At 47.0% G+C, this 26,886-nt stretch overlaps 13 protein-coding genes and 1 non-coding gene across 14 annotated transcripts; 9 read left to right on the top strand and 5 right to left on the bottom strand.

Moving 5' to 3' along the window:
• Nucleotides 1–399: 399 nt before the first annotated feature.
• Nucleotides 400–1,488, top strand: FPRO_05614 (uncharacterized protein; the record flags this gene model as incomplete). Its single annotated transcript, XM_031229563.1, has 2 exons — nucleotides 400–1,010; nucleotides 1,059–1,488. 2 exons carry the CDS (start codon nucleotides 400–402, stop codon nucleotides 1,486–1,488), a joined length of 1,041 nt encoding a protein of 346 aa, XP_031079787.1.
• A 79-nt stretch (nucleotides 1,489–1,567) lies between these two features.
• FPRO_05613 (uncharacterized protein) lies at nucleotides 1,568–3,511 on the bottom strand (the record flags this gene model as incomplete). The annotated part of the gene is made up of 4 exons (XM_031229564.1): nucleotides 1,568–1,954; nucleotides 2,023–2,927; nucleotides 2,977–3,286; nucleotides 3,353–3,511. The coding sequence occupies 4 exons, from the start codon at nucleotides 3,509–3,511 to the stop codon at nucleotides 1,568–1,570; spliced, it is 1,761 nt and encodes a 586-aa protein (XP_031079788.1).
• A 717-nt stretch (nucleotides 3,512–4,228) lies between these two features.
• Nucleotides 4,229–5,302, top strand: FPRO_05612 (putative L-asparaginase II; the record flags this gene model as incomplete). The annotated part of the gene is made up of 1 exon (XM_031229565.1): nucleotides 4,229–5,302. The coding sequence occupies one exon, from the start codon at nucleotides 4,229–4,231 to the stop codon at nucleotides 5,300–5,302; it is 1,074 nt and encodes a 357-aa protein (XP_031079789.1).
• A 53-nt stretch (nucleotides 5,303–5,355) lies between these two features.
• On the bottom strand, nucleotides 5,356–6,392 carry FPRO_05611 (uncharacterized protein; the record flags this gene model as incomplete). Its single annotated transcript, XM_031229566.1, has 3 exons — nucleotides 5,356–5,973; nucleotides 6,027–6,129; nucleotides 6,205–6,392. The coding sequence occupies 3 exons, from the start codon at nucleotides 6,390–6,392 to the stop codon at nucleotides 5,356–5,358; spliced, it is 909 nt and encodes a 302-aa protein (XP_031079790.1).
• Nucleotides 6,393–7,008: 616 nt separating this feature from the next.
• Nucleotides 7,009–8,625, bottom strand: FPRO_05610 (uncharacterized protein; the record flags this gene model as incomplete). Its single annotated transcript, XM_031229567.1, has 1 exon — nucleotides 7,009–8,625. One exon carries the CDS (start codon nucleotides 8,623–8,625, stop codon nucleotides 7,009–7,011), a length of 1,617 nt encoding a protein of 538 aa, XP_031079791.1.
• An 808-nt stretch (nucleotides 8,626–9,433) lies between these two features.
• Nucleotides 9,434–10,038, top strand: FPRO_05609 (uncharacterized protein; the record flags this gene model as incomplete). Its single annotated transcript, XM_031229568.1, has 2 exons — nucleotides 9,434–9,485; nucleotides 9,551–10,038. 2 exons carry the CDS (start codon nucleotides 9,434–9,436, stop codon nucleotides 10,036–10,038), a joined length of 540 nt encoding a protein of 179 aa, XP_031079792.1.
• Nucleotides 10,039–10,655: 617 nt separating this feature from the next.
• Nucleotides 10,656–11,412, top strand: FPRO_05608 (uncharacterized protein; the record flags this gene model as incomplete). Its single annotated transcript, XM_031229569.1, has 2 exons — nucleotides 10,656–11,191; nucleotides 11,253–11,412. 2 exons carry the CDS (start codon nucleotides 10,656–10,658, stop codon nucleotides 11,410–11,412), a joined length of 696 nt encoding a protein of 231 aa, XP_031079793.1.
• A 994-nt stretch (nucleotides 11,413–12,406) lies between these two features.
• FPRO_05607 (uncharacterized protein) lies at nucleotides 12,407–13,569 on the bottom strand (the record flags this gene model as incomplete). Its single annotated transcript, XM_031229570.1, has 3 exons — nucleotides 12,407–13,001; nucleotides 13,050–13,358; nucleotides 13,415–13,569. The coding sequence occupies 3 exons, from the start codon at nucleotides 13,567–13,569 to the stop codon at nucleotides 12,407–12,409; spliced, it is 1,059 nt and encodes a 352-aa protein (XP_031079794.1).
• A 970-nt stretch (nucleotides 13,570–14,539) lies between these two features.
• FPRO_05606 (uncharacterized protein) lies at nucleotides 14,540–16,378 on the top strand (the record flags this gene model as incomplete). The annotated part of the gene is made up of 1 exon (XM_031229571.1): nucleotides 14,540–16,378. One exon carries the CDS (start codon nucleotides 14,540–14,542, stop codon nucleotides 16,376–16,378), a length of 1,839 nt encoding a protein of 612 aa, XP_031079795.1.
• Nucleotides 16,379–19,789: 3,411 nt separating this feature from the next.
• On the top strand, nucleotides 19,790–20,998 carry FPRO_05605 (uncharacterized protein; the record flags this gene model as incomplete). Its single annotated transcript, XM_031229573.1, has 3 exons — nucleotides 19,790–20,078; nucleotides 20,129–20,534; nucleotides 20,584–20,998. The coding sequence occupies 3 exons, from the start codon at nucleotides 19,790–19,792 to the stop codon at nucleotides 20,996–20,998; spliced, it is 1,110 nt and encodes a 369-aa protein (XP_031079796.1).
• Nucleotides 20,999–21,896: 898 nt separating this feature from the next.
• Nucleotides 21,897–22,619, top strand: FPRO_05604 (uncharacterized protein; the record flags this gene model as incomplete). The annotated part of the gene is made up of 2 exons (XM_031229574.1): nucleotides 21,897–21,969; nucleotides 22,018–22,619. The coding sequence occupies 2 exons, from the start codon at nucleotides 21,897–21,899 to the stop codon at nucleotides 22,617–22,619; spliced, it is 675 nt and encodes a 224-aa protein (XP_031079797.1).
• A 1,631-nt stretch (nucleotides 22,620–24,250) lies between these two features.
• On the top strand, nucleotides 24,251–25,416 carry FPRO_05603 (uncharacterized protein; the record flags this gene model as incomplete). The annotated part of the gene is made up of 3 exons (XM_031229575.1): nucleotides 24,251–24,298; nucleotides 24,346–24,439; nucleotides 24,488–25,416. 3 exons carry the CDS (start codon nucleotides 24,251–24,253, stop codon nucleotides 25,414–25,416), a joined length of 1,071 nt encoding a protein of 356 aa, XP_031079798.1.
• Nucleotides 25,417–25,831: 415 nt separating this feature from the next.
• Nucleotides 25,832–26,048, bottom strand: FPRO_05602 (uncharacterized protein; the record flags this gene model as incomplete). The annotated part of the gene is made up of 2 exons (XM_031229576.1): nucleotides 25,832–25,864; nucleotides 25,899–26,048. 2 exons carry the CDS (start codon nucleotides 26,046–26,048, stop codon nucleotides 25,832–25,834), a joined length of 183 nt encoding a protein of 60 aa, XP_031079799.1.
• Nucleotides 26,049–26,779: 731 nt separating this feature from the next.
• Nucleotides 26,780–26,869, top strand: tRNA. The gene is given in 2 exon segments: nucleotides 26,780–26,816; nucleotides 26,834–26,869. It is a non-coding gene; the product is annotated as a tRNA-Arg (tRNA).
• The last annotated feature ends 17 nt before the right edge of the window (nucleotides 26,870–26,886 follow it).

Genomic DNA, 26,886 nt, shown 5'->3' on the forward strand with positions numbered 1-26,886 from the left:
CAACAGACGGGATATCAAGGTTTGCAAATTGGAGGAAACAGAAGGCTCGGAAATTGACAATAGAAGATTCAGTAATTGGCTAGTCTCTACTCACAGGAGTGCGCCCGATTGCAGTGGCAATTCGTGCCCAAGCCTGTCGGGCATCATTAATGTGCATGAAAGTTCAAGATCTTGCCCAATGGTGCAGCGCTGAAGACGCCACATTGTGATTTGTATAGCCATTGGGTGACAATTACAAAGCCACATATGCATGATATGCGGCAAGGCAGACAGGGTTGGCAGTGCAATTTTGATACTGGCTTCGAATCGAACCCAACGGTCTGACCTAGGGTACTGTTCACTGTGTTCACCAAACAAATGAAAAAGAAAGATTCTTCCCAGTTAATAACTACATCTGCCATGCCTTTAGTCTGGACGCTTCTCGGCACTTTGCCCCCCTCCATTCACTTATTTAATGGAGACAGGGCGTCGACACTCGACTTCAGGGCATACAATGCATACGTCGAACGCCAGCAAAAGCTGTTCAGTGAATTGAGTTCGTCGGCAGTCTACCCTTACGACATGTCATCACTCGGAAAGGTGACAGAGCAGGTTCGAAGGCATAAAGAACAGGACCAAGCCATTTCTTACATATGCAAATTATCTGGGAATAACGATGTTGACGCTTGTCAGGATGCTTTAAATCTTGTGGCTCGACTTATCCTGATGACAGAAGTGGGCAGCTTAGAGAGAGCTTCCGGGTTCATGCATCAAACCGGTCCCCAGCCTCTACCGCTATGGGACAAAGATTCTCTAGACAGTCTAACTGAAAAAGTCTTCCCCATATCAAGTCATCCGACCTGCACTGGAATTGCAGTGACACCAGACTTATCCGCTTGGAGTCTCGAGAACGTGGCTGGTATTAAGATTGAGTTCACCGACAACCTCGCCGATCACTTACGTCTTACCAATAACAATACGCAAATGTATGTCTTTCACCACGTCGCATTCCTTGAGGCCCAGAGACATAGGTCAGTATCCTGTCTGTATCTACGGGCATTTCATCTAACTTTCAAAAGCATAAACGCACAAGCTACTCTGCCTCAAGACCTAGCGGAAGAAACCCTCAGAACACTAGCAATACTATTTCCGCAATCTGACCACTGGGCAGCATTACGATCCAACCGAAAGAAGCAAGTTTGGCTTGATAGACTCTGCACGCACTCTAGCCGTGTGATAGATCCACAGCTAGCTTGGTGCGGGACTCCCAGCGGAGAGAGCAGATATCTCTCCAACTTTTGTTTCTGGAAAGATCGATTAGTAATACTCAAGGAAGAGTTTGACCATTCGACACCAGATTCTTTCTCTCAGTGGTGGTATGACCGACGGAATGGAGTGCAATGGCATAACTTTTGGGTTGCGATAGTTGTGTTGGGACTGACCGCTGTATTTGGACTGATACAGTGTATTCTTGCTTCGATCCAAGTTTACAAAGCATATCATCCGTAGACTAATATCCGGAGTACACAGAGGAGAACTGGTTTACGATACGGGTGGTAGGCCCAGAACGTAAATGAATCATTTCCTCTCAGTAACCTTGATCCCACAGTCCATTTTCGAAAAACTCGTGCGACAGCAACTCGATATTGAACAAATCCAGATCCCCAGGCATAGTAAACAAAGAATCCATACCATCTGGACTGGATGCCATTGGCTCTCTTATCTGACCAGAGGCCTGGTCTTCGTGTAAAGGCATGACAAAATGGCTTTTGAGATACATCTCAGAATCTGGATCTTTCTCAGAGGCACCACCAGTCCCTGGTCCTGAGTGTGAGGAGCCCATCTCAGTGGACAGAATCTTGGGGTTCAAAAGATCCCAAAGCCAGGCGGATTGGAATCTGATATTTGTGCCTTCGTCTGAGTGCTGTCGCCGGTTTTCGTTGGCCAGTGCCTCCAGCTTCCTCAACGTCTCGACCTAAACCCATATGTGAGCACTCATCTGAGATCTGAATGCCAGGTATCTTGGTGTGATTAGCAGCGTACCTTCTGATTGACGTGAGGCCAAGTTTCAGCGACATAGCTGAGAAACGCGTCACATTTATCTAATTCTTCACGAGCTCGTCGCGAGATTTTGGGATCCGCCGAGAACTGAAAGAACCACGACACTGTCGCAGCTGCAGCTACAAAGTCTGCCACCATCGGATCAACTATGTTCATTAGATCCATGAACGACTGAAGAATCCGAAATAAGGATCCAGTGTGAAATAGCGCCATATCAATCCTTTGTTGAAGGAACAGACATGATGGCGGAATATCCCTGGAGGATCTGAGCAAGAACAAGTGGACGAAGGGGTGATTTATCACGGCGTGGATGGCATGCCAGATTATTTGGCTAGCCATGAATGGATCCCAGTATTCGCGATGTGAAGATATTTCTGCTGCAGTGCGGCTTGGCAGAAGAGCCCTGGAGAGAAAATAGCTTGGATCGATTAGAGCCTCGTGCTCTATTAGCTCGATATTAAGTATTGTATGCGTTGAGTCTGGCGACCAAGGCTTTTCAGTGACACCTCGCCGTAGAGTATGTAGGTAAGACCGAAGCTTTCCCCAAATCGACACAAGACGCAAGTGAACGCCAATGATACCGGGATCACTGCTCAGTATCGTTCTGGGTTGTTCTTTTTCTGACTGGAAGCGTTCTGCTGTGGCAGTAGAGAGTGTTAATTGAGGTGCAAGGGGCTTTGGAGGGCTAATGGGAAATTCGGGAACTCCGGGCCCAAAAGCATCTGACAACGTAGGAACAAAAAGTCGTTCTAGCATGAATACACTCCAGTGAGCTCGAGATACCAAGTCATCTGTTGAAGAAGGGATGCTGTCAAACGTGAGGACTCGTAAGGCTTCTAGTCGCGCAGCAGTACCAGTAGTCATCCAGGCTCGTGCGAGTTGTTGATCTGAAATCCCGATGAGCTCTTGAACTTGAGTTGAAGACACGTTACTTACTGTTCAGATGCTTCAAGGCGATAAGGCAAAGGGATTGCGTGACTTCTGGTGATTTATCCCCCTCAGAAGCCAGATTACTAACCACTTCCTCCGCTTTTCGAGTGTAGAAGTCTGTTGCAACTGTTCTCTGACCATCGTAGAAGGGATGGGTAGATAACATCAGAGTGAGAGCCATAAAGCTCCAGAGTAGAAAACGAGGGCCGTCAAGTAGTCGTTCCTCGAGCCTGTCTAGGCTGAATAGCGGCAGAGGTTGAAGGTGTATCTTGGTTTTATAGACTTTGACGAAGTGTTCAAGGGCGTCCTGGGTTGGCTGAGGTCTGAGGCACGTCCTTTGTGTTAGCTATGTGAGTTACAACTGCTGTACTTGACAACTGACTGGTGCTGGAAACCGCAAAGATACCAACCTTTCAAGTGAGAACTTCCGGTTTTCAAGCTCATGCTGAGGGATGTCTTCCGGCGGTGGTAGGGAAACAGGTAATGTAGATTGGTAATTGGGGGAAGATTCATGCGCAGCCGGATGCTCATTGGGTCTCATGGTTTGAGCGAGCTCTTCTGCCGTTCGCTTATGTGCCCTTACTCTCTTAGACTTGATACTACCTACGGGTCAACTCACGGCGACTACTGTGGTATGCTTTTAACTCACTACGATTTGGTCTTTGCCCTTGGCAAGTAAGAACACGGCAGCGACAGACGTAGGCAATACGAACATGTAGGTCGCTCAGCATCACACTTCATCTTTCTGCGTCTGCATGGCTCGCAGGCGTGTCGCGTCAGTGGTTCTTGAGTCGATGTCATGTTTACTGTATGTATCCGCAGGTATAGGATGCATGTTGACAGTTACTGGGGACGTGGACAAATTGAGTGGGTACGGAATATGGAAGACAAGAGCATTAACGATGAGTCAGCCTCATTGTGGGTACGGAGAATGATGAGGGGACGATCAGACCAATCCCATGGTCTCAGGATGGCGGCGGGACGGTGGTGACTACTTGTAGCCTAACGCGAGAACAATGAGGATTGACGCATTATAGTTAAGGCTCAAGTCACTCTTGAGAGCTGGCTGCCCGTCATCCTCCGGATAGTGGGTATGGAAAAAGACAGGGATCGCGACGAAGGCTGCAAAACCACTTACAAGATATATAAATCATCAAATACTTCTCATTTATTTCCAACACAAGATCAAGCACCTTCCTTTACTCACTTTTCTCACCAAGTTATTCATCCACTGCTCACAAAGCCACCGTCTGGCAGAATGACACAGACAAAGCCCATTGAGAACAACTCCGTTATCACGGATAGAGACGGCATCATTGAGAACATCCACCGCGTCCATGTCGCAGTCACAGACTCTCACGGCAACATCCTTTATGCTGTTGGAAACCCCGCAAGGGTCACTCTAGCCCGGTCGTCAGCCAAACCTGCACAAGCTCTCGCTGTCATCGAGACCGGCGGTTTCCAAGATGCAGGTTTTGATGATATCGACCTTGCCCTGATGTGTGCATCGCACAATGCCGAAGCAATTCACGTCGAACGTGCTAGAAGCATGCTGGTCAAGGCTAAAGCTCAAGAAAGCGACTACCGCTGCGGTGGACATGCTTCCCTGAACCCTGCTGTCAATCGAGACTGGGCTCAGAAGGGGTTGGACGTCACGGGAGGAGTCTACAACAACTGCTCTGGCAAGCACGCTGGGATGATGGCTGGCGCTCTCGCTCTAGGTGCCAGTATAGCAGATTACCACAGTCCAGACCACCCAATGCAAGTTCGGGTTAAAAAGGTCGCTGAGGAGCTTTGCCCCGAGCCTAGTCTTGTTCAATGGGCCACCGACGGCTGTAATCTTCCAGCTCCCGCATTTCCGCTCTTCTACTTGGCACATACCTTCGCTATCTTTGCCGCTGGTGCAGATTCTGCCGAGCAAGAGGATTCCCCTTCCCCGCGTACGAGAAACCTTGCCCGGATCTTCAGTGCGATGTCCAGCTATCCGGAATTCGTGGCAGGAGAAGGGCGCTTCTGTACAGACCTAATGCGGGTATACAAGGGGCAATTGATCGGCAAAGTAGGTGCCGATGGATGCTACGGAGTTGGGATACGTGAATCTGAACAGACTCGTAGTATAGGGGCACGTGGGTCGTTGGGAATCTCTGTCAAGGTTGACGATGGAAGCCTTGATATCTTGTACGCCGTAGTGGTCGAAGTATTGGAGCAACTCAATATCGGGACTTCAGACACAAGGCAAGCTTTGGAAAAGTGGCACCACTTTAAAAGAACGAACACAATGGATGTTGTTGTAGGCTCTGTCTCTTTCGACTTTAAACTACAATTGTCCTAAAGACTTTTCTAGACAGCAGGATACTACAGATATGAAACCTCTTTAGCAAATATTTATTTCCCCGATCCACTTGAGGATAGGTTGGCCTGTCTGTCCCGCTGAGATGCTTTATTTATCGCTGATCGACGAACGATTCTGCCATCAAGAACGCCCCGAGTTGCAATCTGTTGCGGCTGGTTCCGCTTTGCAGGATTTGCAAAGAGACTAGGGCGATGCGCTTTGTCGCCTTGTGTGCGGTCTTGCGCAACGGTATATGGTACTGAGAGGCTTCTTGAAGCATCTGAAGAAGGCATCACGAGATTTTCAGCAACTCCGGTATCTGACTCCCTGCCATCGAGCTCAGGCCCGACGGCCAAACCAAGGTTCTTCTGAGCAGAATCGAGAGAATCTTCTCTTGGTTTTGCATGCTCCTCGTTGATATGTTGTTGTAAAGATTTCTTAGTCTTGAATTTGGTGGTTGAAAGCTCGCATTCAGGTTCTTCGCAGTGCCAGACTCGCCGGCGACGCGGTGGAAAAATCTCCTTCAAATCCTCTGGCCTTTTCGGGCACGGTAGTATGGACAGAATTGATTGGTCGTATCTGTCACTGATTGATTTGAGTGTTGGCTTTTTCTCGTCTCGTCGCTTGAAGAATGCTACTATTTTCTGGGTCATCTCCTGGTTATAGACCTCCTGGGTCTAGGGTCAGCACGAGAATCATCAGAGGAAGAGACAGTGAACTGTACCTTTGAAACTGATTTATGGAAAGTTTCGAGTTCAAAGTTGCAACTCTGTTCTGCAACTTTCAAAGGGTCCTCTTCATCCATAGCAAGTAAAGCGCTTTTGATGCTGTAGTAGTTAGTAAGATTGTATTATAGCATTATTCATTGGGTAATAGAACAAAAAGAAGGAGTTAAGACATACAGATTCATGTTCCTTGTTAGGCGGTCGGTTATACTAACCGTAGCCTGCCAAGATGACACTCTGCAAGCTTGCGTATGCTGTGCCAGGCTCTGATGAACAATGTGCATCAACTGATCGAGGGTCGGCTTTGTTGTTGCCGGCTCGACCATGGGCTTTGCCTGGGGCACAGGCTGCGCGCTGGTCGCCATATCCACGTCGAAGGGTAAGAAGGGTGCTCAGGTCAGCTTCTCAAGACACTTCTGACAGTAAGACGGGGTTTTGGATTACCAGAAAAGCATACCAGAAGGGCAAGATATATATATGAGAATAAAGTAATCCTTTAGGCAGCACTTGTTGACTAAGCGCTGATGATTGGCTGACATCCACTGACCTGCTGACCTACCCTTACCTATATAGTAGGACTTTATCATTAAGGCTGTTAGGCGTCGTCGAGGTGCTTGAAAACGAATACACTTATTTAGTCTCTGATAAAAAGCAGAAATAGATATAAATATGCAATGAAATTATCTACTGAAGATACCACATAATGAAAGACCATACCAAAACAATCATAGCTTCGATAATGCCACCGATTCCCACTCCAGTGGATAAACTGTGCGTCAACACGGTCGCAACAGCCGCCATGACAAAAGAGAAGCACAAGGAGACCAACAAGGGTCCAATCAAGTGACCCTTGTTGACTTTATAACCGCTAGAGTCGTAATAAAAGATATATAAGTACTTCATAGCCTTTTAGGATTTTAAGTAAAACTAGAGCTTGGAAATTTACATTATATAATAGATTAGCTTCAGTATATGCATTTATTATATAAGTAATGGTAACTCGCTCTGGGTCTGAAAACAAGACGCAAGATCCATATAATTAGTTACAAGCTGATTGCCACTCTGGACACTACCACCTTTCTGCCACGTCCGCTCCATAATCCTGACTGCCTTATGAACATTGGGAAATAATGTAATGGGCTGGAGCGTGCCTAGAACGCCAAGAAGCAAACGCCTCTGTGGTGGATCAGCAAGACAGCCCGCGACACACAAGGGCCAAACCATTGTGCGTATCAATGGAATAGGGATCTGTCCCTTCAATACCTGAACTATTTGGTCAACGTGATGTCTCAGTATGGCGTTGGCTGGCTGCCATCCGGACACAACTGTGATCAAATAGACCATAGTTGCATGAGCCCAGACTTGCGAAACCAGTCCAGTGTCATGGGCTGTGCCACGGGAATAATAGGGTGTGCGAAGCTCGTCTAAATAGTCTCGTTCCACAGACTGAGGGTTCGAGGAGAGCGAAGAGGCTGCCTGAAGTTGCTCGAGATTGGCGGTCAAGGATTCCATAATTGTGGAAGCGCGTCGGGCTAGTTCCAACCCATCCAAGTTTCCTGCTGCCTGGTCCTGCTGCTTTTTTGCATTCAGCGAGGCAACTTGACCAAGAAGTCTAAGAATGCAGCTCTTCACCCCAATGATGACCTCTAACTCAAGCGCGGGTTCATCCCCTCCAAGCAACTGTTGATGATACTGAAAAAGCTGGGGTTCTTGATACGAGGAAGCAGCTGCAATAATGTCATCAAATACCATAATGCCCACGGAGAAAACAAATGCCTCCTGCCTAGGGGCATTCAAGTCTTGGACAATAGCATTGAAGCCGGCCCTAGCAGAGGAATGGTGAAGACTCTCGACTGTGTTTGAGTATTTGTCTAGCAGTCGTGTGAAAAGAGTTAAAGCAGCGTTGAAATGAATTTTCCAATTGGAATTGGCCGTAGTGATCTCATACCGATGGTGCTGTACGATGCTCGTCAAAACCCGACAGGCGCAATGAGTATGGCCGTCTAGACTGCCTACACTAAGAAGCATCTGTAAAGACTGAATCAAACTTTTGAAGGAGCTCTCAGCCTGAAGCAGCCTGTCTACTTGCGTTCTTCCATTCTGAGGTGATCCAGGAGGCGTGGTAAGATCATAGTAGTAAGTGCTGTAACTCAGAACGATCTGTTGGAAAGCGGAGCTAGTCATCAATAGCTCAAGGATCCACGATCTACCGCCTCGACGACTTGAAGGTTGGTAAAAAGGATAGAGATAACAGAACACATGATCGAGGTAGAATGTAGTGAGGATCGGATCCAAGTAAGGTGTATGACCAGCCTGAGACTCGACCTGGGTGGATGAAAGACTTCCAACTGACCCACTCTCAGGGGATGGGAACCATTCTATAGTAGATATGGCCGAGTCTGCGGGATCTGAGGGCTCGACAATATTATCTCCGAGACCACTGGTGGTATCCAGAGACCTGAAGTCGCTTACATCACTGGTCGACGTGGTCTTGTATTCCGCGCGGTTGATTTGTCGTGGGTTACTGCGCCTAGACCGAGTTTTAATCTCTAGCCTGATGTTATTCGTCATCTCATCTTGTTTCGCGCCACCGTCCATCCATGGGGGTTTTATTGGGTCGAAATGACAAGTGATGTTCAGTGCCGCGCAAACTTTACACACAGGACGCACTTCGTCGCATTTTTTACGCCGAATACGGCAAGTCCAACAGCCGCTTGAGGTTCTCATGTTTGACGAAAGCTCCCTGGAATGATATTAATTTGGAGGGGAATTATGACGGTGGCGGAGAATTAGAATGAGAACTGGGAATATCCATTCTTTTTCCGCGCGGGAAATGGCACTCTGAAATACTCGGGAAATTGTGCTTGTACAATTAGTAAGCTGGCATTCCCGCGCGGGATAGTCTAGCGTTGTATCAAACTCGCGACAACCTGCTCTCAGTAGTGTAAGCGCGTATCCAGATAAGGCTTAGTGTAAGCATGTTGAATCAGGTATTAGGTTTCTTCTCATAAATAGAGGTGAAGAATGGTCTTGAGGGTTAACACTAGTTATTCGAGCCAAAACAGTATATCAACCAGTCCAAACCCTTCCGTTGGCAATCGAAACGCACACAATCTTGACCGCAACAAGACATCAGTATACCATGAACATGTTGGGTTTCCGCTTTTTACCTAAAGCGCCTGAAGTGGTCGAGATCCGCCGAGTTTCAACAGATAAATATGCAAGCATTGCGCAAGCCTCTCAAATAATACTTTTTTTCTGTGTCCCCTTCTGCAGATTGATATTCCGAAGCTTAGCAAAACACACAAATTTCTGGCATGATGCCCGATCGAAGAAACAGGATGGCAGAAGGTCTGGTTGCTTGAGGATCGTACCAGGCTGGACCGAAGGGGAATTTCTTATAGGCATGCTCTGGTTCATGTGGCTGTTATTTCTTTGTTTCACTCAGACTCACCCAGGTACGCTGAGCCAGTCTTTTGCAACATTTTAGGTCTACCAAGGCATTCCTAACGCACTATCACAGATGCCATCCACCTTATCAAAAGGTTCGGTCTAGTCGCAGCCTCTCAGCTGCCAATTCATATTCTTTTGTCGACAAAGATGATTGTTCCGCCGCTAGGGTTTCTGATGCAAACTTCGAACAGATGGAATATGACTATTCACAAAATAGGTGGAAGAATCATCATCGGTTTTTTTGGTCTTCACAGTTTGGGCTACACGACTGTTTTGGTACAAAACCAAATATTTGGAAGCATGGCTCAGCAACCACAGATCGTGGCGGCTATTCTTAGCTCGGTCACTTTCGCGATTATCGGTGTTACATCCTCCAGGCCCTTTCGATTAAGATGGTATTCATTATTTCACAAAATCCATTACGTTGGATCCATCACTGCCTTACTTTTACTCTTCTTTCACAACAACCCCATCAAAATGTATATAATAGAGAGCTTGGTTGCCCTTTGTCTCAAAAAGATAGCTGAAACAGCTACAACCGCGCCAAGCTCACCATAGTTATACCTCACGAGAAGATACTGAGGCAATTGTTGGCTCAGCCTTTCTATGGCATCTTAACGGGATAGTGTGCTAATCGCCACAATGTACACCACTTCCACATCACACATAGCCTTGTAGATCATCTGGAAGACAGGAGTGTGCAGCAAATCGGAAGGAAAGCAAGTCGCGTTGACAAATAATGCAGGAGACATCTAGTGTACCATTTTAAGGGAATCTATATTTCAGAACTAGAGACTTCCTACAGGCGGCTATAATGGGAATAGAGCTAATAGCTCTAGCAACGGAAACTAGATATCTCACTTCCAACATTTAGCAAACCCATGTTCTTTGCAGTCGAGGCTAATCATTCAGAGACGTACAGCCGCAGCTCTGACTATCAGATAGTTAGTGGGTAGTGGGGGTGTTGCTTTCCCGCGCGGCTTACGACATATGCACATCTCCCTGAGCAGTCATGTTCATATTGATTACCAATGATCAAAGAAACACTTCGTTTTGGGCGTGCTGATATATCCTTCCTTATGTATAAAAGTCCATCGCTTATCCTTTATCTGCTTGTTGCTATCTCAAATCTTTCCCATCATCTTCACAAAATCACATAATCTGAACACTTCAACATGGCATCTACTCTCGTTGTACTTATTCTTGGAGCCGGCCCCAGAGTCGGAGCTGGAGTTGCTAGAGAATTCTCCAAAATCGGCTATAAGGTAGCTCTTGTGTCTAAGTCGGGTTCCGACAGCACAACAAGTGAAGGCTATCTGTCGCTCAAAGCAGACCTTGCCGATCTCAACACCGTTCCAGGAATTTTTCAAAGAGTTTATAATGAATGGAAGGCTCCGCCCAGTGTTGTTATCTGGAATGCCGGAGCACGAACGGTCCCTCCGGTAGATGACGATATGTTTTCTCTTGCACAAGAAAGCCTTGTTCGAGACATCAACATCAATGCCCTCGGTCCTTACGTCGCCGCACAACAAGCCGTCGACGGGTGGAAAACTCTAGCTGAAGGGGCAAAGAAGACCTTCATCTACACCGGGAACAAGATGAACATCCAACCCCTATCTGTGCCAGCTACTGCCACTCTGGGCATGGGCAAGTCAGCATCTTCATACTGGATCAGTCTCGCCGACAATTTGTACCAGGGCAAGGGAGCTCGGTAAGTACATCTGAAGATGTAAACACACTTGTAGACATGAAAACTAATTTTTTTATGCCAGGTTCTTCTATGCTGATCAGCGCCAAGCTGATGGAAATATGGGCGGGATGGGACTCGATGGTGATGCACATGGGCAGTTTTTTGTGCAGCTCGCTCAGCAGGAGAAAGATATCCCCTGGCTTGCCACCTTTGTTCCTGGGACCGGCTATGTGAAGTTTTGAATCATGGTGGAAGACCTTACAATATCGGTTTCGCTAGCTTTGCTGACGAGGTCCGACCTAACATTTCAGCCAGCGCGGCCCACCAGTCAAATGCTATCAAACAAATTACAAATATACAAATCAAACATGTTAGAATACGATATTAAATAAATAAATCTAATTTCTTGGATTTAAAATAACATTTGATATATTTAATACAATATGTAATTGAGGGTTGAATCTGGTAAATTATTGAGCGTATATTTGCGGCGTACCCGGAACCTAGATATTATAAACCTGAGTACACCAGCGGATATAACTCTCTTCTGTAAAAAGTCTTTCTTGGTATAGACTGTTAATATAATGCTAAAAGTAGGATTCTCTACAGGCTATTTAATTATATAAAAACTGTAAAAATACTATTAGCTCCTTAATAGTAATTTTTAAAATAAAAATTCTAAAGAGTTTGCCTTTTTTAATATTACTTTTGCTAGATTTAATAGTATTATTTTAAAACGAAAATACTTTAAATAAATATAAACTTAATATAAATTAGTTTTTTTATTTAAAACTTAAAAATATTATATTTATTTTTAATTTATAAGGCCAAATGCCATCCAGCTAAAGTCCAGACGTTCGCAAGCACCCCCGACACCGTCCTCAATGTTCAAAGATGGAACCGGGGTACCGAGACAGTCTCAACTGAATCAGCCCACCACTGCAATAGTTCAGCCTCCTCTGTTCTCAGCCGCCGGGCCTGGAGGTGGTTACTCTCAGCCTTTCGACATTGGTAAGACCCTGCTAATAATGACATGAATCACAACTGACATATTGCTCGTGAATCTGATTTCGGTGGGGATTTACTCACAAACTTCGACTACACGGATGAAGTCTTGGTCGACTCAATCCAATAGCTACCAGGCGGCGTGGCATAGCATAGAATGAAGAAGGCGGGGTTTTACCCAGTAGCTATAGAGTTCTACATTCGCTGGATATATAAATAGCTGAAGCTAGTCTATAAAAGCACCGCAATACCTACAGCAACAGCCATGATCGAGATAGTATACTTAGATGACAACTTGATAGCTCCGCTATCATAACCAATATTAGATGAATCATTCCCAAAACCCACTGTTCGCAGCCAGGTAGGAGTCTTTTCCTTAAGACTGAGAGAATCCGAGTGATACGCATCAATAACCCCAGAAACGCGAATTTGTATAAAGCCATGAGCACCAGGGTCGCTTGTTGTAGGTCCCTGCCAATTACTCGTGTTTGGCCATACATATGGACTCGCAGAAAAGACAGCGTCCATAGTCAAGTTTGCTGTCTTGTCGTCGAACATGACGCTGATTTCGGGCCATCGAAAGTCATCCCAGTCCTCTGCTTGCCAAGATCGGAACTCCTGTATATCAACTCTATAGTCACCGCTTAGCTCAGTGGTGTTGCACACTGGCATGGTGAGATTTAGAGCTGATGAGTATGATTCTGGGATGTTGCGTTGGAGTAGAGCGCTGATGTTGTAAGCTCCGGAACTGGTCTGGGTGGTGGTGAAGTTGAAGATGTCAGGACCCTTTCCCTCACGGGGCCGCCAATATCCATCTGGGCTTGGACTGAATCAAAGTTAGACAGTTTCGAAAGAGTAATAGTAGTTGACCTACTGAACTGAATACAAAGGAAATTGAAGTCCCCCAGGTTGAGATGAATACGTAAAATCAGCACCGAGAGAGGAAACGTTAAACCCGGCTGAGGATTTCGGTATAAGCGTCAGCCAGAAGATAACAGAGTTGCTTCCAGCGTTCCATTTGCCTTTCTCCAGAATACTCAGAATAGCGTCGTATTTGGCGGTTTGGGTCGAGTTCTTTAGCGTGGAACACAGATTGTCGGTGTAGTTGGGGCCGAATATCGTCTCGTTCCAGACGTCTCCAAAGATGGGTGTCAATTCGACTTCTGCGGTCGCGTTATAGTATCTATTAAGATATTATTTAGTTGAGTCATCGCACTCTTTTACTGCAATGAGACTCACGATCCGACCCATTGATAGAAGTCGCCGAGGCCTGTGACATTGCGAGGACGGTAGTTAGTCGAGTTGTCATAGTTTTCGTCATTTTTCGCAAGACATAGCGTCAGCAGGCAGAACAGGATAATCTGTAGCTGTGCTATCCGATTAACGCCCAACATTTTTGCTCATATTACATGTATATTTGGCGAGCTGGGATGGATGCAGGAACAATGCGAGTTTTATCCATCAGCACGCGAGTCTCAGATGCGCCAATGTGGTACGGTTCATCTCGCTTAGCCTGTTCTGTGGGCAATCAGCCCGACTTTTATGCATCTCATTGGTGCCAAGTCGATATAAATCCACTTAACGGCCCAAAAGCCGGCTTGGCTGTCAGCAGACCTGACGAGACATCTCATCTCAGGAGATGGGAGCCAAGGAGAGAGAGGCAAGGAATCTTTATCTTAGATAATCAAGAGACTTGGTTAAGAAAAGTAAAATTGGGACTGTTTCTTTTCCGACACTCTATATCGAGGTCAAAGTTATCTTGCGTAGGAACTATTGTCAAATCTTGTATAATCATCAACTCAGCCTTGCCCTGTAGCAATTGGTCAGACATCTTGGTATAATGTCTAAGTTGTAAGCTAGAAGTGTTATTTGTAGTTGAGACTTGTGGCTGAGAGCTTATTCCAGCAGACAGAGCTTAGTATAATTATCAACTACCTGGAATTGTTTTTTTTTTCAAGACTAACTACAGCCTGTCTATTTATATAAACTTTAGGTGATAATTGTTGAAAAGAGAAATGACGCCACGTCTAGACATGTAGTATTCTGAACAAAGTTTCCTTTCACTTTCTCAACACAACACGAGACAAGGCGTCATACTCTATCCCCAAAAACACAACAAACTTAATACGGAGCCAACTCATCATACAACTACTGCCACCCACCTTGATAGATTCCCACGCTGCCTGTGTTTGCAGCCTAAAGGTTAACCTTATAGGTGGCAGTCAAGCCCATAGATAGATACCAAACTCAACACTGTGCCTCAATGCGTAAGTACACATTACCTATATATAAAGCAGCCTCGCCCAGGCCAACTCGTTCCACGCTGTCCAACCCTTCGCTACTTCATTTCTAACACCTACCACCATGGAGTTCGACGACGACCGCGACATCGTCAAGCTAATGATGGGTCCACTTCAACTGCCCGGCGTTGATAACTTCGGCAAAGACAACACACCACGACGTTCCCTTCTTCTTGACACAGTCATGCAAGGCCGACCCAGGGCATCCAGCTGCGAACTCGTTCAATTGCCTGCCGAGATCCTCGCCGATATCGTCGATCTTCTAAGCGATGACAAGACGTCGTTGGGGTCCCTTGCACTAGCCAATAGTGACTGTCGCCAACTTGCGCGCTGTGGTCAATTCGCCGAGGTCAACTTCGACTACAGCCTCCAAGCAAGGCAGCTTGCTTCTCATCTTGTACAAGAAAACTCTTCTCAGCTCCTCAAACCTGGAATTGGTGCTTGTATTCGCAGGGTCACGTTTGCTTCCCATCCACACCATTTCACACAAACTCATCGAGAGCTTTATGACGCACTCGACGGCCCAGACTCTGAATCAATCACCGACAAACAACTATATTTTCTCTATCATCAGGTGGGTGCGGAGTATGTCGCCGCACGTGCAGTCGCAGTCGAGGCTATCTCATCATTGCCGAACCTCGAAAGTCTCAGCTGGAAGGACCAGTATTCTCTGGACGGGGATTTTTTCCGAAAGATAACGCGGTGCTCGGTACAGCACATCGACCTGGACAGGCCGGTGATCGATGATGCCTGGTCTTTGACGCCGCCGCTGACACCTTCGGTCTGGCCGCTCAGGTCGCTGAAACTTCACGTCAGTTTGGCACAGGACAAATGGAACGAGATTCGAGAGAAAGGCGAGACTGACACGCATCACATGACGAGCTTCTTCTCAACCCTGTTCCGCCTCTGCTCACAGACCCTCGAGTCTCTGACTTGGATGTATTTGAACGATACAAGACAAGAAGGCGTCCCTGTCTCTATCGGAGACAGGACCGTGTCGTTTCCTCGCCTGCGATACTTGAGGACCAACTTTGTCAAGCTCGACAGCGTTGGTATCTCATCTCTTCTCAAATCGCCTCTTAGGTCGCTTGATTTAGACCACATGGTATTACAAAATCCCTCAGTCTTCAATTGCGAGCCTTTACAAGATCTTGAGGACTTTGTAGTTTCTTTTGCGCCGCGAGATATCTCAGCTTGTAAACGCATTGCAAAGTTCATCTTGCAGCACACGGGGTTGCGTAGATTGTATCTCCACGAGGCATCCGCGGCCATGGAAGGAGTTCCGTATCTCGATGATGTTATAATGCCCATACTGAATAGCTGCGACTTTGGTAGCCTCAGATCGTTACATCTAACCTGGGGAGAACCTCAAATTCCAACAAACTCCCTAAAAATGATCGGACGGCTTGTTTCCCTGGAGCAGCTGAGTCTCAGCGCCGGAAAGAGTTACGGACCGCAACACTACTGGCTTGTAGATCATGAGAAGCTCCGCCGTGGGCTCAGGAGGCTCCAAAGACTCACTAAGCTGGCGATAGTCCAGGACACGTATCCTGCTCCCGTACCTCAGCTCCCTGATGAGTTGTACTACGAGTTTCGAGTACCGGGACCCGGGTCGATGGGTGATGTGACAGCGAGGCCAGAGCTTGATGTGGACGAAGATGATAGGAGGCCCATAGAAGTGGAGGCCTTATGGGAGAGGATGCATCGTAACCGGATGCTTAATCAGGCTGAGAAGTATGCTGCCATCTTTCCAAAGCTTGAGTGGATGTTTTGTGGGCAGAGACCGATGGGGTTCATACAAGCAGCTGAGGGGCAGTGCGAGCTTCGACAAGCAATACCGTTGACTAAAGGGAGAGATCAGTGTCGTACCTATCTAGGAGAAATGTTTAGAGGCTCTGAATAGATGGTCTTACAGTAACTATATATCGATACGAGTAATAAACTAGCTAGTCTTTGCGAGACTATCGGAACTCTCTTGGCAGTGTTGTCAATGTTTGATGTTAAATAAGTTGTTGGCAAAGTAAAAGTCTGCCTTTTTGAGAATCCCACTAGCAGCACAGGAATCTATAAAGAGGTTAAACCTGAGATACCTGCCTTCCAAGATGTGGAGGTACCTTCCGTTTTGGCCTAATGGTATTTTCAACTGAATCTTGCGGCTACCCTAGGTCCAAGGAGGAGCGTGTTCGTTTGCTAAAAAAGACAATAACCATAAACTTTTCAGCAGTACCTGCGACTCTACTAATACGGAGTAATTGTTTGCATACAAGTACATATTATTTAGTATTGAAAGAATATGATTTTAGTGACAGAGCGGAAATTGCAGAATTATGATTGATACTAAGCACCTAGAACTTGAACTGCGTTGAGATATTGCACAATGAAGATAAGCGATAAGATAAGATAAGACCGATTTTGGATCAACTGTGCCAGCATTTATGAAAAAAACTGAAAGACGTCAATCTTTTTCGGCTCCAAGTCCTGAACTATTTGCATCAATGTCAAGGTGTAACTGGAAATTCTTCAATTGAGATTACGAACCGGCATACTGGGTCACGTAGGCAAACCCATGCTTATATTACACTTATCTCAGATAAGCACCAGGAATCAGTAGTTCTCGGGGCGACATCTCCCGATACAACCCAACACAAGAATACGATACCTCGAACCCTGAATCTCCCATCAATCAAACATATCGGGAATTCGAAACCACAGACCCACGGCAACAATCACACGGAATCCACAGTAACCAGGTCCTTCGACAATTTCGACCTATGATTTGCTACCAAAGGATCCAATCGTTAGTGCGAGCTATACGCCGAGGCTAGAACCCTGCTATGGACCAGGTAGACGGTTCGAGCAGTCTTACCGAAATCTTGGTACCTGAGGAGTCGATCAGTGGATTAAGGGATCCATGGTGAAGATTCTGGGCCGCGAGATCTACTATGAAAAGAGGGGAGGGCTGTCTCTAGACTATATACGGTATGTCACTGTTCCTCGGAGGTAGACAGTTCTAGTTGGGCCGGGGCATTAGTTCCGCGACTATCGAACAGCGTACTACTGGTAGGTATCTGCAAACAGCCATCTCAGACTACAAAGATACCTAATGTCAAGCGTGCAAAGTCACATGCCGATCAAATGCCCATCTCCCGACGATTCGCGATGTAACACCAACAGGCGTCACCTCCATTGCTGATCATCTCCGGTAACACACGCTCCCGACCATCGGGTCCCAAGATGCACAAAGTAAAAGTCCGGGGCAGCACGGAAGTCAAAGCGCAACAAGGGTCCTCCTGCGAGATTTACTTCCTCGGGATGCGAAAAAAAGAGAAGAGACTAGCGGAGTTTGCGTCTCCCCGGTGGAAACTAATGTACCTAGACCTTAGTGCAAACTCTGTTGATGGGAAGCGCCACGAGATGGAATGTCTGCCACGTTTTTGTCTCAAGGGAGAAGGTCGTGAAGCCAGCCCTACGGAAGGAACGTAGAGTGACGGTTTTAATTTTTTGTGCCACGTTTTTGTGACAGTTTGTTTCGGGGACGGTTTGTGTGTTTTGCAGGTTGAGCGAAAGGGAATTCTATCAGCCACTGCACTAGACTATCGGGGTTAGACTGTATCGACATGGACGAGTCATGAGGGATCCATTCTCATCGCGCCGCAAGATTAGATTGGGGACGACTCAACACCAAGAGCGCCACTCTGTACGATGAATAATGTCGTTTTCTCGGCATCAATTCTGTTGTCGACAGGATCTGACTCAATAGCGCTGACTGCGTACACATCGGCATTCCGTCCACGTCGGCTGTTCTGCGCTCCCAAATACCGAGCAGAACCAAATTGCCCGAGGCAGAAACTGTAAAGGGTCATCCATGAGGAACACACTTAAGGCGGTTCGCATAGTCGCATTGACGCACGGAATCTCACCAAATGGTCAACAGCATCAAATGCTTCAAGTCATACTCGCGATCAAACCTCACAGCTTTGACTCGCGATGATCTCTGTAGACGCCGCGATTCTTCGGATCCTGCCAAGTTCACCGTTCTCGCTACCCGGCATCCTCGGCATTTCCTCCGCCGAAATTCAAAACGATACTATGCCTAACAATGCTTCATCCAGTTAGAACATCAATCTCACCAAGATCACAGGGGCTGCTGCGCTGTTGACTCGTGCTGGAAAAACAAGGCAAGCAGGTACAATTACTAAACAAAATGCTAGGTATCAACGCGCCAGCGTTGTTAGCGTCGTCTCATAAAATTATAGCGTTCAGATACAAAATGCCCGTGAGTAAAGAGTATGTTCTATTCTGAGAGTGAATGTAATTAATTCGACTTGTGCTTTGATCCCTTTGGAATGCTTGGCTGAATCAACCGTTGGGCGAACAGACGGTGTGAGATCTACGACGGGCCATCGCGAGCATCTTGATCATAAATGACTGAAAATAATACCAAGGCACTAAAATAAGGGGCTGTAGAAAAAAAAAGGATCCACGATTTGCCGTGATCTGCAGCAGTGAGTTGGAGTAAGCTTAGCGGAGAACCCAATGACTCGGTCAATTTTACTCCGTACACCGACGAGGTTCAGGGGATTGGAGCCCAATGCGATAAAGCAAGGCGGCCGATCTGCGAATATCTGAGTTTGTGAGCAAGGATTTGGGCCTGAAACTGTGGTGATTTGCTTTTTGGATGACGCTCAGACTGCATAGAAGCGAGAGATTCTTCCATCATCTGGGGTACAGGAATGTCTCACTGATACCCTCACGATGCAAAGACACTACGTCTTATTTCTTATGCGAACACTCTTGGCACGCGATGGTCTCAACGAAGCCATTTGAGCACTCATCTACTGTATTCCCATGATTCAGGGACCATCCATGAACATACTTTCTTAGCTGTTTGTCCATCTCATCTGGTCTCCCAGTCTAGCTCCCCAGCCTAGTCTCGGGGCCGACAGAAATACGAGACACCTTATCAACCAGTCACAGCACCCTACGATGAAACCAGATTTGTTGCTCTTATTCTGTCCCCCGCCGTGTTCGGCATTCTAGCTAGTTCTTCACGCCGTTAGGTCCCAACGCAAGCCACTTCAGCCTCCAATGGTGATCGGCAGTAGAACTAAAAACAGGGGCCTTTCGTACCTAGTCAGTTTACTACCGGGACTACTGCATCTGCTGCAGATTCTGCAAGCCTGGTTCTTAAATCCAAGCAAAGAGCCTGTTCACTTTCCTTTTTTCCACATTCCTTTTTCAGCTGTTGAATTATCCGTATACAGCAGCTGCATATCATTCATTTCTTTTTCTTTGTTTCCGAGAGCAAGGCAAGATGACAGGAAGAGGCTTCCTCGTCCCCGACAACTATGTCGACGATCTTCCCAATGAGACCGACATGAACATCGCCTCCATCGCCTGGGGCTTGTCGCTGGGCATCACGCTCTTCAACGTCGCCAAGGCGATTCGACAGACGAAATCTGCGTGGAATCGAAGGAAGAGGGTTACCAGTTACATTGCGTTGATTTGGGCCGAAATCATCTCGAGTTTTATCTTGGGTGTCATGTGTTGGTTTTATCTTCGGGGTGATATTGAGCCGAGCATGCAGTTCTTCTTCTTCATCAGTGAGACTACCCGATATCGACCGACTTGTGTTATTTGCTAACGGGTGTAGTTGTCTGGTGGTCAACGCAGGTCCAGTGTCTTATCCAAATCATCATCAACCGAGTCTCGCTGTTGATGGTTGTTCGATCCAACGGTACAAAGCTGAAATGGCTCTGCTTCCTTATCCTGTTCGCCGTCAACATCAGCGTGTTCTGTATCTGGGTCCCCGCTCGACTGCAGATTAGCGAGGCTTATATCCACTTGAACAACATCTGGGATCGATGCGAGAAGGTCATTTTCGCTATTATGGATGCTGTTCTTAACTTTTACTTCATCTACGTCGTCAAGCAGCGACTTGTTGCCAATGGTCTGCAGAAGTATACTCGTTTGTATCAGATGAACATGTTTCTGTGTGGTATCTCCATTGCTTTAGATGTACTCCTCATCTGCATGATGTCTCTGCCCAATGGCTTTGTGTAAGCAAATCATGAACCAAGAGTGTTTACATATACTGACTCTCTACAGTTACATTCAGTTCCATCCCCTTGTTTACCTTCTCAAGCTTCACATCGAGATGAACATGGCCGATCTTATCGGCAAGGTCGTTCGCGCCGGCAACAACGATCAGCGCGGCGGCCACGACTACTCCTCACGATCACGAACGACCGGAACATCGCGACCTCACGGAACACGATTCGGTCAGACTCTTGCCAGCGCTCATCACAGAACACACATTGAGCTCGGCGAGGAGGATGAGTATGAGCTCAAGGAGCGTGAGAAGATTGAGGGTATCAAGAAGACTGTCGTCACGCAGATTGTGCATCAGGGTCAGCAGCAGGATGATGATGGTGAATCTACTGCTGAGGAGCATAACGATCGTGCTGTTAGCGAGGCTAGCTCGACTAAACATTTGCATCAGCGGAATTATAGCGGTGCGTAGAAGTGACGCGGCATGTAGAGGATCATACACGAGAGGGATATACCCAATAGAACATTTATATAGATTTTTTTAATGTGTAATGAATGGGAGGTTTATTGATATTCAAGTCTGTTCAGTTCTGATGCCTCTCGATGCCTTGATATGATGCAGTTCATGAGCAATTGTGAAGTTGATATCATTTGGGCTATGAAGATAGCAGTCAATCTGGACATCAGTGGAGGTCTACAGCGAATGACCTCTCCCGGATCTCTCCGACCCGCCGAAGTAACCGTAGCGTCGGCGAAGGATTCAAGCCACATTCATCCCAAAAATCAAGATATCCAGCTAATCTAGTCAAGACGTTGCAGGATTCTAGGCAACCAGGCTCAAAACTCTCTAAGCAAAACAGGGTCTACCCTCCATCATGACTCTCGCCGCGCGTCCCGTGACTTTAGCACTGAACTAAGAGATCTAAGCTATTTTCCCCCCGGTCCAATCGTTTCGATAGTGCAAAGCCTCATTGGGCCTGAGTGCTTATTGGTCGGGTTTACGATGTACGCGGAATACGCTGCGATACGCTTGCTTACATACGCTGGAGTATGTGATTGGTCAATGGGATTATTTGTCATTTGAAATGAGTGTAGAGTGTCGTAGAAGAAGGTATCGCCAACTGAGGCTATGCTGAGGGCATTGTCGCATACGCAGATTTGCGCAAGATGGCTCATTATCGTAGGTGTAGACGCGATGTAGAAATCGAGATGTTTTCCTATAAAGGTTCGAGATAGCATCGTCTTCAGCGGACAGTCTCTATATTTCACCATTAGTCTCAAGACACTGCGACTCGAACCATTCCATCTCTGACTACTACACGAGAACACTCCATACCTTCGTCCAACCAAAACACTCACAAAGTAACAGAATGGGCCTTTTCAAGACTGCCGATCTTCGTGAGGAATGCGAAAAGAGCGCTCGTATCCTCAAGAGCTTCGTCGGTACGTACCAACGTCTCTTACTCATCTTCACCATCTAACAAACAACAGATAAGAACAAAATCCCCTCCAACGTCATCAGTAACGCCAATGGCCTTGCCATATTCACCGGCTTCCGCGCAGGAATGTACTTCGCCGGCGCAGGTGGCTCAGGCATTGTAATCGCCCGTCTCCCCGACGGATCATGGTCATCCCCGTCTGCCTTCTCCGTCCGCAGCGGCAGTGTCGGTCTCGTCTATGGCATCGACGTCTACGACTGCATCTGTGTCCTCAACACCCAAGAAGCAGTTGACGCTTACAAAAAGTCCGAGGTCAACCTTGGAGGCGCCGTTGCTCTTGCAGCTGGGCCGCTCGGTGGAAATGTCAACATGGGGGAGGTAAAGCCTGTGTGGACGTATACCAAGTCTCGTGGTATCTATGGTGGTTTGACCGTTGATGGGACCGTTATCAAGGAGAAGCGCGATGTGAACTCCGACTTTTATGGAGCGGAGGTTTCGTCGGCGCAGATTCTTGAGGGCAATGTTAATGGGGGTTGGTCGCCGAGAATTGTTGAGTTGTTGGAGGTTGTTAAGACGGCCGAGGGCAAGAGTGCTGATAAGAGTGTTTTGCAGGGGATCAGTACTGAGCCTACTCCCGGTGACTTGACGGAGTAGATTACGGAAGATTTTCGGATGGCGTTCGGATCGGACATTGTGTTGATAGACATGGAGAATTGTTTGCATTGCTTATAGACATGAACTGAATACTTGAAACCGCTCTTTATGTCGACAATGAACTAGCCTTGCGACATCTGGCTATCATTTCACAGCATGGCCAGAAAATGCTAATCTCTATACCGTGGACCTACCATTATAACCTAATACATCTCTGTATGTCTTTGGCGAAGAGTGGTGTAGTGGTATCTACCTATAACCTATAAACTTTTTAAAATCCGAACCTAAATCCTAAATTCTCTTCCCTACACCACTCTTCGTTTTTGCAGTTCGCGTGTTCGAACTCAGAATGAACCTCCCAACTAGTCTAGAAAGAGGCCTCTTCCCACCGTAAACCTTTACTCTGACAGACTGTTCATCATCATAGAGCAGGTACCCCAAGGCGACAACCAATTTTGACTTCCGTGTCTTACCAACTACCTGCATATAACTACATTCGCCGCGAATGAGCATGCATCTGTGCAGGAAAGGGTGGAGAGATAGATCATGTACAATTCGGGAGACCGTTTATCACTAATCAACTGCATCTTGGTGCATACATGCCACCAATGTATGCAAGAAGCGGTAAGAAATACCACGTTCTCCGAATTTTGATTTCGCGTAGTGTAGGGTGAGCTGACGGCCAAGTCAGGCAGTTATCTTTGCTGTCTCGATCATTACGATTATCATGCAAGCAGAAAGCAATTGATCAATAAGAGGCGACATGAAATTGTAAGACTGCCAACATATGACATATATTAAAGCATCAATTGATTTTCATATTGATTGCAGTCCTTTTGAGCTGGTAGAAGATGATCGCCGTTTATGATTACTCAGAAGTCGGAACTGGCAAATTACACAATGGTCAGCATCAGCGAGTCTATCAACCAACTCAGAACAATGCGACACTGTGGTCAGCCCAATGTATCCCAACAAGTCCCTTTGCATTTCAATGAAACACTTGCAATTCATTTCCTCATACACATTCCCAATCCCAACAATCGTCCGCCCCAATAATAACACGGGTATTGTCGGAGCAGCAATCGCCTCGGGATCAGCGGAAAACATTGCAATTGTGTAAATTAATGCATCCATGAAACCACAAGACACCACGAGCTTTCGCGATATCCATTCTTCGCCGCGCTCCCCCAGAATTTCCTACACGGCGACCGCCGCATCGCCGCACGACTTATCAATCTGCGGGCCGCACCACGCCGCAGCGGCATCTGCCCTCTGAAAATGTGGACTATCAGACGATTACGCCGCCACGGACACTTTCGGTAAAGCCTCTCCGGCAGTTCTGCATGGATGGTAGATCTTGGTGCTTGGTTCCTATTGGTTGAGGGATGGGTGTTGTATGTGAAATGATATACATCATGGTGCAGATATCATGAAGCTCGTGCAGATACGGGCGACCTCGGTGACTCGGACTGTAACGCTGATGAGATAAACTGTCAGTGCTTTGTATACATGTACTGATTAACTGTGGTATAAATATGATGGTGTCGCGCTCAAGTTGGATCTCACTCATCACCTCACAGAACTCCATTGCAAACACCAATCTCAACAACAACAACCACAAAAACTTCATCATGGCTATCACCAAGTACAAGGCTGCTGCTGTCACCTCCGAGCCTGGAGTAAGACCTAACACTCCAACTACCCAAGCAAAACTGACAGTATCCAGTGGTTCGATCTTGAGGGCGGTGTTCGCAAGACCATCGATTTCATCAACGAGGCTGGCCAAGCTGGATGCAAGCTCGTCGCCTTCCCCGAAGTTTGTATGTCCTCCCTCCCTCTGCATTTGAACTCTCTACTAACACCCCCAGGGATCCCTGGATATCCCTACTGGATGTGGAAGGTCACCTACCTCCAATCCCTCCCCATGCTAAAGCGCTATCGCGAGAACTCCATGGCCGTCGATTCTGAAGAGATGCGCCGCATCCGTCGCGCAGCTCGCGATAACCAAATCTATGTCTCCCTCGGCTTCTCTGAGATCGACCACGCAACTCTCTACCTCGCCCAGGTCCTCATCGGCCCGGATGGCTCCGTCATCAACCACCGTCGCAAGATCAAGCCCACCCACGTAGAGAAGCTCGTCTACGGTGACGGCTCCGGCGACACCTTCATGTCCGTTAGCGAGACTGACATCGGTCGTGTTGGACAGCTAAACTGCTGGGAGAACATGAACCCCTTCCTCAAGTCTCTCAACGTCTCTGCTGGTGAGCAGGTCCACATCGCTGCTTGGCCTGTCTACCCTGGAAAGGAGCGTCAGGTTGCTCCTGATCCTGCGACCAACTACGCTGATCCCGCTTCTGACTTGGTCACTCCCGAGTACGCCATTGAGACGGGTACTTGGACTCTCGCACCTTTCCAGCGCTTGTCTGTTGAGGGTCTCAAGATCAACACTCCCGAGGGCGTTGAGCCAGAGACTGATCCCTCTGTTTACAACGGCCATGCTCGTATCTACCGCCCTGATGGTAGCTTGGTCGTCAAGCCTGAGAAGGACTTTGATGGCCTTCTCTTTGTTGACATTGATCTGAATGAGACTCATCTCACCAAGGTTCTCGCTGACTTTGCTGGCCACTACATGCGCCCTGACCTGATCCGCCTTCTGGTTGATACTCGCCGCAAGGAGCTCATCACCGAGGCTGATGCCAATGGGTCTATTGCTACTTATACCACTCGTCAGCGCCTTGGTCTTGACAAGCCTCTTGATGACAAGAAGGGTGAGCAGGAAACCCCCGAGATTGTCTAAAGTGGAAATGAGCTGAAGACAGGTGTTTCAGTTAAAATAAACTGTCATGGTGATGGTCGGATGTAAGATAGATGTGTTGGATATAAATTGAAAATCTTGATTATGGTTGATATTATCACAACTACTTATGCCTGCCTGATCCTGTGCATGAAGTGGGGCGTACACAAGAGCGAGAACAGTAGTTAAATTTCCCCGTCTAATGGTACCAAACTAAGATAAAGAGCCACGCATTTGATCCATCATCTTAGCATAGGTCCCTACCATTGACGAATGAATTATCAAGATATGTTTCCCTTTAGTCTTGTGGCAATAATGTCCTCCTAGGCCAACATCGTCCCCTTCGCTGCTTGTATGACTGGTGATTGATGACGAATGTAATAACTCCGGCTCTGATCAGTTTCCCTGCGAAGTAAATTTAGCGCAAGGCGACAAAAGGTGATTTATATACCTACAATAGTGTTTCAACAGTCATAGTAGCATACGTCATCGGGGTTATTATCTTTACCAGTACAACCTCCATTGGGACAACCCTGAGAACACTTGCGAGGCTCGGTGTAGAGGCATTTGTTAGCCTCGACTGCGCTGAATCCAGCAGCAAGGAAGAGGAGAAGAGTGGCCAAGTTGATCTGCATCGTTGATGTATGTTGAGCGATGAGGCAATATCAGGTGATGAAATTTCTGGTAGGACTTTCTAGAGGCTGAAGTCAAGAGGTCCAGAGCAAGATATTCGTCTAGCTCAGGCTTATATATGCTTTTCGAATGCGGCACAACTGTTCCTTCCGTGCTAACCTAATGTCTTTTGACGGGCTGGTAGTGGATATGGGCCTCTCGCTTACACTTCTTGGAATAGTCATGATAGACACTTTGAGTGCTCTGAATAGAGAAGAGGACTATAAGATACTCCACAGCCCCATTACAAACTGTCAGGTGTATATAGCATGAACCTTGGCTAAAGTTTAAATCTGACGTTTCGAGGATGACGGTGAGGCGTTGTGGCTCTTAAACTTTAGAGATCCCTGGAAGTAGCATTCTATCTGGAGCAGGGACACGTAAGTTCAGCGTCTTTGCTTCCCAAATGTCAAGTTATGACCTGCATATGCCCATAGGTGTGCGAGCATTCAATTGGGTTTCTCAAGAGCGCAATTCAGAAGCAGTAGGTATCCCGGAGCTGTAAGTCGCTTGTACACCACTAAGCTAGACTTTTGAATAGCTGGCAGGACTCAAGCTAGAAGGGAGCCATAAAGATTAGTAGTAAAAAAGGCGGAAGATGTCTTGGAACAGATAGATATCCTAGTCGGAGAAAATAAATATGCGTCTGTTCATAATGCCAGTATCTGATCCAGGAAGTCATCCAATAAGATCAGGCCGCGTGGCCTAATGGCTAAGGCGCTAGATTTCGGTCCTCAGCAACTGATCCCTCTAGAGATTCCAGGTTCGACTCCTGGCGTGGTCGATTGACACAGCTGATAA

This window comes from Fusarium proliferatum, assembly GCF_900067095.1.
Source record: "Fusarium proliferatum ET1 genome assembly, contig: FPRO_scaffold003, whole genome shotgun sequence".
Taxonomy (NCBI): domain Eukaryota; kingdom Fungi; phylum Ascomycota; class Sordariomycetes; order Hypocreales; family Nectriaceae; genus Fusarium; species Fusarium proliferatum.